The following is a 13,007-nucleotide window of genomic DNA, read 5'->3' as shown; positions in this document are numbered from 1 at the left end:
TAAAAGGGAAGAAATTGGAGATGGCTAGTAGAACCCCAATAATTCATCTCTAGGTCTGCAATAGTCCAGTCATACTGGGCAAATAGTTAAAGTTGGAATTAGTATCTTCTAACAACAGACTCTAACCAAGCCACTTCTTCACAAATATAAAACTATTAAGTCCTCAAGAGGGCAAGGTGTACGAGCTCACTAGGGGTCGTTACTAGAAGGGGGTCCTTGCCCTTTGATCTTCTTCAAGATCTCTCACTCGTTTTGGGAAGAAAGTTGACAAACAAGAAACCAAGCTCAAACCCAAGCTCGGCGCACGCGGCGAAGACGCGCGGGATGCACGGATAGGAGAAACTGCGCATGCGGAGACGGCGGCCGCCGCGCAGCGAGGGCCCGTACCTCGCCGTGTCCTTCTTCTGGGCCGCACCCTTTTTCCTGAGGGCGGGTGAAAGTCGGCCTCTCTCTGGCCCCGCCCCCTGACGGGGCGCGCCCGCCCGCCGTTGCCATGGGGATTCAATGGCCACATTCTGCCTTAGGCTGCGCTTTGCAACCCGTAGCCTCTGCGGACCTGGCGCCGGCGACAGTGGGAGGCTCTGGAGGTCTCAAGAAACTCCATCATGGAGACCAGGAAGCGGACAGGCCTGGACCGTTGCCGACATTTCTTTTGTCTGGGCGTCGTCTTCGACACGGTGGGCGCGACAGTACTGTTCGCTGGGGTCTTCACCGACCTGGTCTTCTACGACCTGCTGCTCTACCTGGGTTCCATCATCATCGTCTTCAGCCTCCTCTGGTGGGTCTTCTGGTACACAGGCAACATCGAATTGATTCTTGACAAGGCCTTGCAGAGGCTCTACCACATGCCCTCGGCCTCCGTGGTGAACGCGCTAAACCAGAGTGGCAGCCCCAGCCTCACTTTTACCATCCACACCTTTTCCACCACCTTGGGGCAGCTCCGGCCTGGGCAGCGCCGCAGGATGCTCCTCCAAAGGACCCCTCATCTCCTGAATATGACCCTCACAGGCCAAGTGGAAAAACAGCTAGCAAAGGAGGACCAGGACAAAGGCAGAATGAGAAATGTCAGGGAAAGTGGCGATGCTGAAGGCTTTGGCAGAGAGGATCTGGGTCCGGAACCAGAAGAAGCCAAAAGTCCAGAAGGAGTTTGTGCCCCAAGTCCTGATGCTGGTCCTCTGGGCCCCGGGGCTGGACAACCAGCGACCCACCTGATGCAGCCAGAGTTCACTCCATCCTCCCTGGACCAGCCTCTGCCTCCCACCATTCTTGCCTCTAAGAGCCTGCCTGTGGTCTCCTTGTTCTCTACCAGTCAGTCTCCTGCTATTCTTTATTCTAAGAGCCTGTCTATAGTTTCATTGGCCTCTGTGAGCCAGCCTCCAATCCCTCTCGCCTCTACAAGCCTGCCTGCTGTCCCCTTGCCCTTTAAAGGGCAGCCTGTGGACACCTTGGCCTCTGAGATCCAGACCGAAGCAGCCCCCGTGGTTTCACAGAGCCTCCCCCTGGTGCCTGCCGCCTCACCGAACGACAGCCTATCGCCTATGGCCTCTCAGATCCACCCACTGGTGTCTCTGGCTGCCCAGAGCCATTTCCAGGTCCCTGTAGCCTCAGAGAGTGATTTCCAGAATCTTTCTCCTGCCTCTCAAACTCAGCCTCCAGCTGTTCAGGCTGCTCAAGCCCAGGCTCTGGCCACCCAGGTCTTCCCGATCCAGCTTCTGCCAGCCCCATTTTTTCAGAACCAATCTTCGGACCAGCAGGTCACTTTGTCTGTCCAGGACACCCTGCATGACACCCAACAGGCCCCCAAGAACAGTGCTTTAGTTCAAGAGATTACTCTCAGCCATTCTTCACATGCCCAGGAGCCCCCAGCTGGCCAGGAGCTAAGTCAGGAAGCCCCTGACACTGTGTCCCAGCTCCCCACATCCTTGGCTCTAGCTACTGAGGCCCAACAGTCAATGCCCCATGAAAGTGCGCCCTGCCCTACAGCTGAGAGTGGTCACCTTCCCTAATACAGAACCAGATGCTCAGGCCTCTGCCAAGTAACTGTTTTGGTGGGGAATCTTCACCTACATTATTTCTTGATCACTTCCAGGTATATGTTCTAGCCATTTCCTCAAACACTTCTGTTCAATAAAATTAAGTTAGTGGAGGTGAAGTGGCTTTTTCCCTCAGAGATTAGATTTTTGGAACTTTGGTAGGTTTTTGAAACCTAGTTCCCTGAGCTATAATGTTTTACCTAACCTACCAGATACTAGTGTGATCACTTTCTTTTATTTCAGCCCAGTTAGGAGGGAGTGAAATTACATTTCTTTTTGGAGCTCTAAAGTAGGAGAAGGAAGGGGGACTGCAGTGTTTTTGAAACAAGATAATTTTAGGTGATACAGGGACACAGCATTAAATAGCAATGAGCTCTCCTGTGGGAAAGTTACTCTCTTTTCAGTTCTTTCTCAATTTTTGTGATTGAGTATGTCAAAGAGAATGTTCTTAGTTTGGGGATTAGTGATCTCTAATACCTCTAATGTTTTGGTAGGCAACAAGTGTCCGTGTCGCCAGCTAAGATGTAATACCATTTGTGTTAAGAGTCATTTTAGTGGATAACCTTTATTTATGCCAAACAACACTGGGTTTTCTGTTTACAGTGGTGTTGGTTGCTTTTTTGAAATGCATTTATTTGAAAAAATAAAAAAAAACACTTTACATGAGTCACCTGAAAGGTAAAAGTTATTGAATAAATGATTCAAAACAATTTTGAAGTTTGGACATTTTCTTAGTTGTGTTAAATCACTTGTACTTTCTACTAATCACAAGACCCTTTGTGCTAACCTGTCTGATGAACTTTATGGTGAACGCTATTGAAGATTAATTCTGCTTAACTTTCCAACTTCTTGACAATAAGAAAAGTAGAAAAGACCATGTGGCTGTCAAAATTGGAGACCCTGCTTCTCAGTGAGTTACATGCTGTCACAATAGTATACATTGATGAGTATCAATTTCCTGGTCTTTCTAATTCTGTTCTGTAAGTTACCTGCTCTTTGGGGGCTGAGGGGAAGGATATGGGCAGAGCAATACTTTGGAGATTGTTAATACTCTTCAATGCTCAAAAATACTAAGAAGGTGTTCATCTGGATTTCATATGGGCTTCATATTGGTTGGTTTCATTTTCAGTATGAAATACAACTGAATATAAAGTGGAAGTCAAACTCTTAATTTCCTTACAGATTTCTTCAATTCTCCTTTAAGAGACTGTATATACACTCTCTCTAGGTGTGTGTGTATGTATATATGTACACACACATATATCACAAAAATAATCTATGTGGGCAAAGCATTTTGATGCTTTTGGTTTTGTTTGCTTTGGACACTGAGATTCTAAAATGAAATACATTCAGTGATTTGTTTATTTTTTTTAACAGTACTGAGATCTTTTTTTTACACTTATACCATGAATTCATTGTGAATGGGTTTCAGCAGCTCAGGCTCCTTTCCATTTGTTCTTACAAGGTAGTCTCTGGGTGGAGCAGGCTGGTGCTTCAGCTGAACCCACGTATTTTTCTGTTTGGCTTCCTTCTTTTTCTGATCATTTCCTTCACACATTTCAGGAAGTTATCTTAGCTCTTAGAGTGCTTCATATGCTTAATATGTACATTAATTCTCTTGGCAAGAATCTTTCCCTTAACTTGTTTACAACACTGCCCACTGTATACTTAGTGGCATTGTAGCCTCCTCTAGTAACATTTGTGGGGCATTCCTTTTAGGACAGTGCCCCATTCCCTTGATGTCTACAATATCACCTTTCTTGGAGATTCTCATACATGTGGCCAAAGGAGCAACTCTGTATTATTCTTTTTTAAAAATTTTATTTATTTATCTTTAGAAGGGAAGGGAAGGGAAGGAGAGAGGGAGAGAAATATCAATGTACGGTTGCCTCTTGTGTGTCCCCTGGTGGGAACTGGCCTGCAACCCAGGCATGTGCCCTGACTGGGAATCGAACCACAATCCTCTGGTTTGTAGGCCTGCGCTCAATCCACTGAGCTACACCAGCCAGGGCTTGGAACAACTCTGTATTCTAAAAGGCCTAGAGAATGCATAGCAGGTGTCTCTTCTCTTTCCCTTTGTGTTAGTCATTTTGGCTACTTAGTGGAAGATGGCAGTTCTGCCTGAAAGGAAGGTGGTGGCTTATTTCTATTAAAAAAAAAGACAAAAGGAGCAAAACACTAGCAAGCCAAAACAATTCCAGAAGGAAAGGACTTAGTATTACTGAATGAGATCATTAATTTTCCCCATTAATTCTGTTCTTTCAGGTGAAATATATGATTGAAATAATTACAATGCAGATCTTGCCATCAGAAAGCTTATAGACTTGGTTTTTTAACTCAAAGGAATGGCTTTTTAAAAATTTACTTTTTTAGAGAGAAGGGAAGGGAGGGAGAAAGGGAGAGAAACAGCAATGTGCAAGAAATGAATGGCTCTGAAAAGGAGACAATTTTAGACAAAAAGTAGAAGGAGGAGGCTGATGCCTGCCTAATTCTTAGGAGAAGAATTGTTTTTGATAGGAAGAGCCATGCAATGCTCTTTAAATAATTAATTCATTGATCAGACATTTATTGAAAACTAGCAAGTGCCAGGCATTACATTAGGCACTGGGGATACAGAGCTAAATGGGATTTCCCTGCTCTCCAAGAGCTGTTTATTAGGGAGAGAGACATAGGGATAACTGGTACAGTGTAATATAGAACAAGTCTAGTCAAAGTTCTTTCAGAATATAGGTGTGTGATGGGTGAGAGATTTTTGAGTTGCATCCTAAAGTAGTTGTTCACTGGATGAAGAAGATGGGAAGAACATTCCGTGCAAAGGGAAAAGCATATAGTAGTCCATGGCTTGTTGGGGACACATTTGGGAAGAGATAGCCTAATGCTGTAGGCAAGAGTGCTTAAGACTCAGAGGTTGGAGAGAGGGAGGGAGAGAGACAGGGAGAGAGAGAAAGGGCAAGGGGTACCAACTGAGACCAACCTTAGAAGGTTTTTTTAAGCAGGGTATTTTGTGTTTTTAATTCTACCTGTGGGCTCTGTTATGAAGTACATAATGACAATAGACCAATAATTAGAGAATAATTGCCAAGGTCTTTCCCAGTTCTAAACCGGAAACAGACCTTTTAAGTGTTAACAACAGTTTTTAAGCTAAGCATGGGCTCCATGGGTATTCATCTGGGAAAACACTTTCAGGTGTTTATTTACTTGTACAGAACTTTTTTTTTTGCTGCAAAGATGACATCAGATAGAGTAAACATCAAATGTTATGAGATATTTATCTATATGATTGTAAGATAAATATTTACCTAAAACAGAGGTTGAGGCCCTCTTAGATTTACCCAATAGGAAACGCTTCAGTCCTGGGCAGATGAAGAGCAGGCCTGTAGCATCAACCCTGTGGCTAGAGGGTATTCTAAGATGGTATTACAGCACTGTGGGATTCCGTAAGCTGAGGGCAGTGGGAAAAGGTACAGTACATGTGGATGACAATGTGAAAGAAGCCATAAGAAGGCTTCCTAGCAACCCGTGTAATGACAGGGTGTTTCGCATTAAGAAAGCACTGGACCTCTCCAGGAGGCAGCAGGTTTTGCCTAAAGAGTAGTGAACAAAATCTGAGGAGGATAAATTCTACCTTGAACCATATTTGAAAGAGGTTATTCAGGAAAGGAAAGAAAGAGAAGAATTTATGGGCAAAGAAATAATCATGTAATCAAAATCTGTGGAAGCATCTGCCCTCAGTATTTTAATGACATTGGTCAAACCTGAAATGTACAATTTAGAACCATCTGGGCTGCAAATATATTGCTTAAATAAATGTCTGTTATAACTTTAAAAAATAAGTGAAACAGGCTTTGATAAATCTTCTGTTTAGGCCCAGATAGTAAATATTTTAGGCTTTAAGTGTCAAAAAGCAAAATCAAGGATAATATGTAGCTGCTTATATAACAAGAAAGAAAACTGCTCCCCCTATTTGCCGGGCATGCAGTTACTTTGACTCCAGTTGCATCAGCTGAATCCCTGCACCTGGCTAAGAACAGCTGGCCTGAGGGAGGGGAAGAGGGGCCTGGCCTGTCAGGCCTGCAGCCTGCACAGTGTATCTCACTCTACCCCAGTGACACCCAGATCTGAGGGTGCTGTTCTCTCTTCTCAAAGCACCTGGCCTTCTCATCTTGGTCTGTTGGCCTGAGGACAGGTGATTTGCAGGGTCTCTTGACTCCCAGACTGAGATTTCATTGTTGGGTGCCTGGCACTTGCCGTCAGTGGAGCCTACAATGTGTAGGTGGTGATGCTCAGGCCCTGAGCAGTCTGCTTGCCACATGGGTGGGCTCTGAGTACTCTGGGAGTAGCAGGGGTGGAAACTTATGCCCCAACTTGGACTTTGAGTCTCACGTTATGAGGTCTATGCTACAACCTTTCCTTCCAAGTTAAAGTTATTAATGAGCCTTTTTCTAAAGCCTGTTAATTGTAACTTGGGTTGTAATGCCCTAGATTAGGTAGTGGGTTACTTTTTCTATTTAATGCCTTACTTTCAGAGAGAGAGAAATTAAAATCGACAACTCTAATTTTTTTGTTCCAGTCTATGTTTATAAGTGTCATCTCAAATAAAAATTGTTTTTTTTTCTTTCCAGAACTCACCAATGTTTCTACAGATTTAAGTGCCAACTTTATAAAAGCACAAATACTTACACTAGTCTCATTTTGGAAACCTCAGACCAGCAGACTTGCTAGACTGTCTTTGCCAAGTATACATGTTTCAGGGCTAGGGAGAGATTTCCAGCTTAAGATAATAAAGTTATTTATTGCCAGAACTTTAAGTCATAATAAATTATGCCAAATGAACTTTGTTATAAAATAAGTTTTTAAAAAATATATATACTCCTGTGAAAGCATTTCAGTATTCCAAATGGAAAATAATGTCTCACGTACTCTGGATGGAGATGTTAATTAATACAATTCCTACAGAATGGACATTGAAAATTCAGCTGATTGATTTTAAGGACACTTTGTGACCTTGTTAGCTATCAGAAAGGTTAATACAGCTCTGACTGGTATAGCTCAGTAGATTAAGCGCCGGCCTGTGAACTAAAGGGTCACCAGTTGGATTCCCAGTCAGGGCACATGCCTGGGTTGTAGGCCAGGTCCGCAGTTGGGAGTGCACGAGGGGCAATCACACACTGATGTTTCTCTTCGTCTCTTTTTCCCTCCCTTCTCCTCTCTCTAAAAATAAATAAATAAAATCTTAAAACAAAAAAGGTTAATACAATCAATGTGTTATGCTATAATTTATATTTATATGTTCATTTGATTTAAGTAACATCTGAATTTCCCTTTTTCCTAAGCATTTAAAATCTACTGAGTTCATTGCATTTTGATTGCATATGTATGGTAAAATAGAATTCATACGGGACTGGCTACCTTTTATGTTCTTTCTTTGTATCAGTGGATTGTTTATATAGGAATGCTGTGCTACAGAGGTAGTTTCCTTTTGAAATTTCTAGTTATAGGCAAAACACACACACACACACACAAAAACAACCCTACATTTTTTAGGTGGTACAATACTTTGGATCAAAACTTGCAAAATTTTTAGCTGTTTTTACATTTCTCCCCATTTTCTGTGCTCTGTGTCAGTATTTTCTATTTGTAATTTTAAACTGTTAACTCAAGCTGGAAGACTTCATGCATTACAGATGCTCATAAAAAAGAATAATTGGAAAGACATTCTCCTAAGTGAAACAGGAAATACTATATGATTCCACTTGTATGAGATTTCTAGAAAATCAACTCCATAGACAGAAAGTAGAATGCTGGTTGCCAGGGGCTGGGGAAAGTGTACAATGAGGAGTTATTTAAAGTGTATAATTTCAGATGAAAAGAGTTCTGGAGGTGGGTTACACAAAAATATGAATGTGCTTAACACTAGTGCTTTGTACACTTAAAAATGATTAAGATGCTAAATTTGCTGTGTATTTTACCACTATTAAAAAAAAGAATAGTTGCCCTGGCTGGTGTAGCTCAGTGGGTTGAGCACAGGCCTGTGAACCAAAGGATTGCGGTTCGATTCCCAGTCAGGGCACATGCCTGGTTTGCGGGCCAGGTCCCAGCGGGGAATGCATGAGAGGCAACCATACATTGATGTTTCTCTCCCTCTCTCCTTTCTTTCCCTTCCCCCTCTAAAGATGAATAAATAAAATCTTAAAAAAAAAAGAATAGTTGGATTAAACCAGCAATGTATAAACACATGACACAGATTTCTTTTTAAGGAATAAATATATGCAACAGTTGAGTGCAAAGGACATTGTAGAGAAGTGTATATATTCATCCCTTGAGTGTGCAGCAATGTACAGAAAAGCCTTTGATCTTGCAATGGCTGATCAATACTAATATAATTGGATTTAAAAAAATTTTATTTAATTATTGTTCAAGTACAGTTTTCTGTCTTTTACTCCCATCCCAGCCCACCCTCCCAGTGCTCCCCACCTCCGTCCCATTTCCATGCCCCTAGTTATTGTCCATGTGTCCTTTATACTTGTTCCTGTGAATCCTTCTCCTTTTCCCCTGGAAATTCCCTCTCCTCTCCCCTCTAGTCGCTGTCCCCCCTGTTCTCTATTTCAGTGTCTTTGGTTTTATTTTGCTTGCTTGTTTGTTTTGTTGTTTAGCTTCCTGTTAAAGGTGAGATCATATGGTATTTGTCTTTTAACACCTGGCTTATTTCACTCAGCATAATGATCTCTAGTCCCATCCATGCTGTTGTAAAGGGTAGTATCTCCTTTCTTTCTGCTGCATAGAATTCCATTGTGTATATGTACCATAATTTTTTGATCCATTCATTTACTGACGGGCACCTAGGTTGCTTCCAGCTATTGGCTATTGTAAATTATGCTGCTATGAACATTGGAGTGCATAGGTTCTTTTGGATTGGTGTTCTTAGGATATAATCCCAGCAGTGGAATTGCTGGGTCAAAAAAGGCAGGTCCATTTTTAGTTTTCTTAGAAAATTCCATACTGTTTTCCACAGTGGTTGCACCAGCCTGCAATCCCACCAACAATGGATTAGGGTCCCCTCTTCTCCACACCCTCTCCAACACTTGTTGTTTGTTGCATTGTTAATGATGGCCATTCTGACTGGTGTAAAGTGATATCTCATTGTGGTTTTAATTTGCATCTCTCTGATAGCTAGCGATATTGAGCATGTTTTCCTGTGTCTCTGGATCTTCTGTACATCCTCCTTGGAGAAATGTCTGTTCAAGTCCTTTGCCCACTTTTTAATCGGGTTGCTTGTCTTCTTTGAGTGGAATTGTGTAAGTTCTTTGTATATTTTGGAGATTAAACCCTTGTCTGAGGTATCATTGGCAAATAGGTTTTCCCATACAGTTGGTTCTCTTTTTATTTTAATACTGTTTTCTTTAGCCGTGCAAAAGCTTTAATTTTGATGAGATCCCATTTGTTTATTCTTTCCTTCATGTCCCTTGCTCTAGGGGACATATCAGTAAAAAAGTTGCTGCATGAAATATCTGAGATTTTCTTGCCAATGTTCTCTTCTAGGACTTTAATGGAGTCACGGCTTATATTTAAGGCTTTTATCCACCTTGAATTTATTTTGGTGTATGGTGTAAGTTGGTGCTCAAGTTTCATTTTTTTGCACATAGCTGTCCAGTTCTCCCAACACCATTTGTTGAAGAGGCTATTATTAGTCCATTTTATGTTGCCGCCCCCTTTGTCAAATATTAATTGGCTATACAGATTTGGGTTTATTTCTGGGCTCTCTGTTCTGTTCCATTGGTCTATGTGCCTATTTTTATGCCAGTACCAGGCTGTTTTGATTACAGTGGCCTTGTAATACAATTAGATATCAGGTATTGTGATCCCTCATACTTTGTTCTTCTTTCTCAACATTGCAGCTGCTATTTGGGGTCCTTTATGGTTCCATACAAATTTTTGAAGTGTTGTACTATGTCTGTGAAGTATGTCATTGGTACTTTGATAGGTATTGCACTGAATCTGTAAATTGCTTTGGGTAGTATGGACATTTTGATGATGTTAATTCTTCCAATCCATGAACATGGTATATGTTTCCATTTGTTTCTGTCTTCCTTGATTTCTTTCTTCAGTGTTGTGTAGTTTTCTGCATACAGGTCCTTTACATCATTGGTTAGGTTTATTTCTAGGTATTTTATTTTTCTTTGTGCTATATCAAATGGGATTTTTTTCTCGATTTCTGCTTCTTGATTTTTTGATTTCTTGATTTCTGTTTCATTGTTGGTATACAAAAATGCCTTTGATTTCTGGATATTGACTTTGTATCTTGCTGTTTTGCCAAGTTCATTTATTAGGTTGAGCAGTTTGGGGGTGGAGTTTATAGGATTTTCCATGTACACTATCATGTCATCTGCAAACAGTGACAGTTTTGTTTCCTCCTTTCCAATTTGGATGCCTTTTATTTCCTTTTCTTGTTTGATCGCTATAGCTAAAACATGCAATACTATATTGAATAGAATTGGTGAAAGTGGACAACCTTGTCTTGTTCCTGATTTTAGTGGAAAAGATTTTAGTTTTTGCCCGTTTAGTATGATGTTGGCTTTAGGTCTCTCATATGTGGCCTTTATTATATTGAGGAAGGTTCCCTCTATTCCCTCTTTGCTGAGTGTTTTTGTCGTAAATGGGTGTTGTACCTTATCAGAAGCTTTTCCCACACCTCTTGATATGATCATGTGATTTTTGTCTTTGCTTTTGCTTATATGATATATTACATTTACTGATTTGCAAGTATTGAACCATCCTTGCATCCCTGGGAGGAATCCCACTTGCTCACGGTGTATGATCTTTTTAATGTATTGTGGGATGCGGTTTGCCAATATTTTTTAAAGGATTTTAGCATCTATGTTCATCAGCGATATTGGCCTGAAGTTTTCTTTCTTTGTTGTATCTTTATCTGGTTTTAGGATTAGGTTGATGCTGGCTTCATAAAAAGAGTTTGGGATTCTTCCATCATTTTGGATTTTTTTGAATAGCCTGTGAAGAATAGGGGTTAGCTCTTCCTTAAATGGTTTGTAGAATTCTCCTGTGAAACCATCTGGTCCAGGGGTTTTGTGCTTTGGGAGATTTTTGATTATTGCTTCAATTTCATTTTCTGATATTGTTCTATTCAGGGTTTCTGCTTCTTCTTCATTGAGTTTTGGAAGATTATATTTTTCTAGAAATTTGTCCATTTTGCCTAAGTTTTCAAATTTCTTGTCATACAGTTCTTCATAGTAATTTCTTACAATCCTTTGTATTTCTGTGGGGTCAGTTGTACCCTCTCCTCTTTCATTTCTGATTGTGTTTATTTGGGTTCTCTCTTTTTTTCTTGATGAGCCTGCTTAAAGGCTTGTCGATTTTGTTCATCTTTTCAAAAAACCAGCTCCTGGATTCATTGATTTTTAGAATTGTGCTTTTAGTCTCTATGTCATTTAATTCTTCTCTGTTCTTGGTTATTTCCTTCCTTCTACTTGCTCTGGGCTGTCTTTGTTGTTGTTCCTCAAGTTCTTGTAGGTGTAGGGTTAGGTTGTTTGTTTGAAATGTTTCTATCTTTTTAGGTAGGCCTGTATTGCTATGAACTTCCCTCTCAGGACTGCCTTCACTGTGTCCCATAAGTTTTGGATTGTTGTGAGTTCATTTTCATTTGTTTCCAGAAACTTTTTGATTTCTTCCCCAATTTCAATCTTGACCCATTCGTTGTTTAATAGCATGCTATTCAATCTCCATGATTTTGAATGTTTTGGGTCTTTTCCCTTGTGGTTGGTTTCCAGTTTCAGTCTCTTGTGATCGGAGAAAATGCTCGGGATGTTTTCAATTTTCTTGAATTTGTTGAGGCTTGTTTTGTGTCCTATCATGTGATCTATCTTTGAAAATGTTCCATGTGCATTTGAAAAGAATGTATATTTAGCTTCTTTGGGATGAAGGGTTCTATATATATCACTTAAGTCCATTTCATCTAGTACATTGTGCAATTCCACAATATCTTTGTTGATATTTTGTTTGGAAGATCTGTCCATTTTTTGACAGTGGGGTGTTAAAATCCCCAACTATTGTTGTGTCGCTGTCAATATCTTTCTTAAAGTCCTCTAAGATTTTCTTTATATATTTGGGTGCTCCTATATTGGGTGCATATATATTTACAATGTTTATATCTTCTTGGTGGATTCTTCCCTTAGTATTATGAAGTGACCTTCTGGGTCTCTCTTTATGGCCCTTTTTTTGAAGACTATTTTGTATGATATGAGTATTGCTACCCCGGCTTTTTTTTTTCCTGGCCATTTGCTTGGAAAATTTGTTTCCAGCCCCTCACTTTTAGTCTGTGTAGGTCTTTTGTCCTGAAGTGGGTCTCTTGTAGGCAGCAAATGTGTGGGCCATGCTTTGTTATCCATTCAGCCATTCTATGTCTTTTGATTGGAGCATTTAATCCATTTACATTTAAGGTTATTATTGATAGGTAGTTATTCATTGCCATTTTCATACCTGTGCTTCTCATTGTCTCTCTTTTTTCCTTCTTTTCCTTAAAGCAGACCTTTTAGTATTTCTTGCAGAGCTGATTTGGTGGAGGTGTATACTTTTAGACTTCTTTTGTCTTGGAAGCTCTTTATTTGGCCTTTTATGTTGATTGAGAGCCTTGCTGGATAAAGTAACCTTGGTTGAAGGCCTCTGGTTCTCATTACTTGGAATATTTCTTGCCATTCTCTTTTTGCTTGGAGTGTTTTTATTGAGAAGTCAGTAGCTAGCCTTATTGGTGCTCCCTTGTAAGTTACTTCCTTTTTCTCCCTTGCTGCCTTAAGATTCTCTCTTTGTCTTGAAATTTTGCCATTTTAATGATGATGTGTCTTGAAGTGGGCCTCTTTGGCTTCCTCTTGATTGATACTCTCTGTGTTTCCTGGATTTGTGTGACTTTTTCTCTCATCAAATTAGGGAAGTTTTCCATCATTACTTTTTCACATAGATTTTCTA

At 40.7% G+C, this 13,007-nt stretch overlaps 1 protein-coding gene across 1 annotated transcript; it reads left to right on the top strand.

Moving 5' to 3' along the window:
* Positions 1 to 4,995: 4,995 nt before the first annotated feature.
* LOC119002069 (cytochrome b-c1 complex subunit 7-like) lies at positions 4,996 to 6,661 on the top strand. Its single transcript, XM_037067747.1, is given in 1 exon segment — positions 4,996 to 6,661. A coding segment is annotated over 1 exon segment (342 nt). The 5' UTR covers positions 4,996 to 5,394; the 3' UTR covers positions 5,737 to 6,661.
* The last annotated feature ends 6,346 nt before the right edge of the window (positions 6,662 to 13,007 follow it).

Source organism: Sturnira hondurensis, unplaced genomic scaffold (assembly GCF_014824575.4).
Source record: "Sturnira hondurensis isolate 20B ecotype Veracruz unplaced genomic scaffold, ASM1482457v3 Scaffold0017394, whole genome shotgun sequence".
In the NCBI taxonomy this organism is placed as follows: Eukaryota; Metazoa; Chordata; class Mammalia; order Chiroptera; family Phyllostomidae; genus Sturnira; species Sturnira hondurensis.
This window is presented reverse-complemented; position numbering and strand designations above follow the sequence as displayed.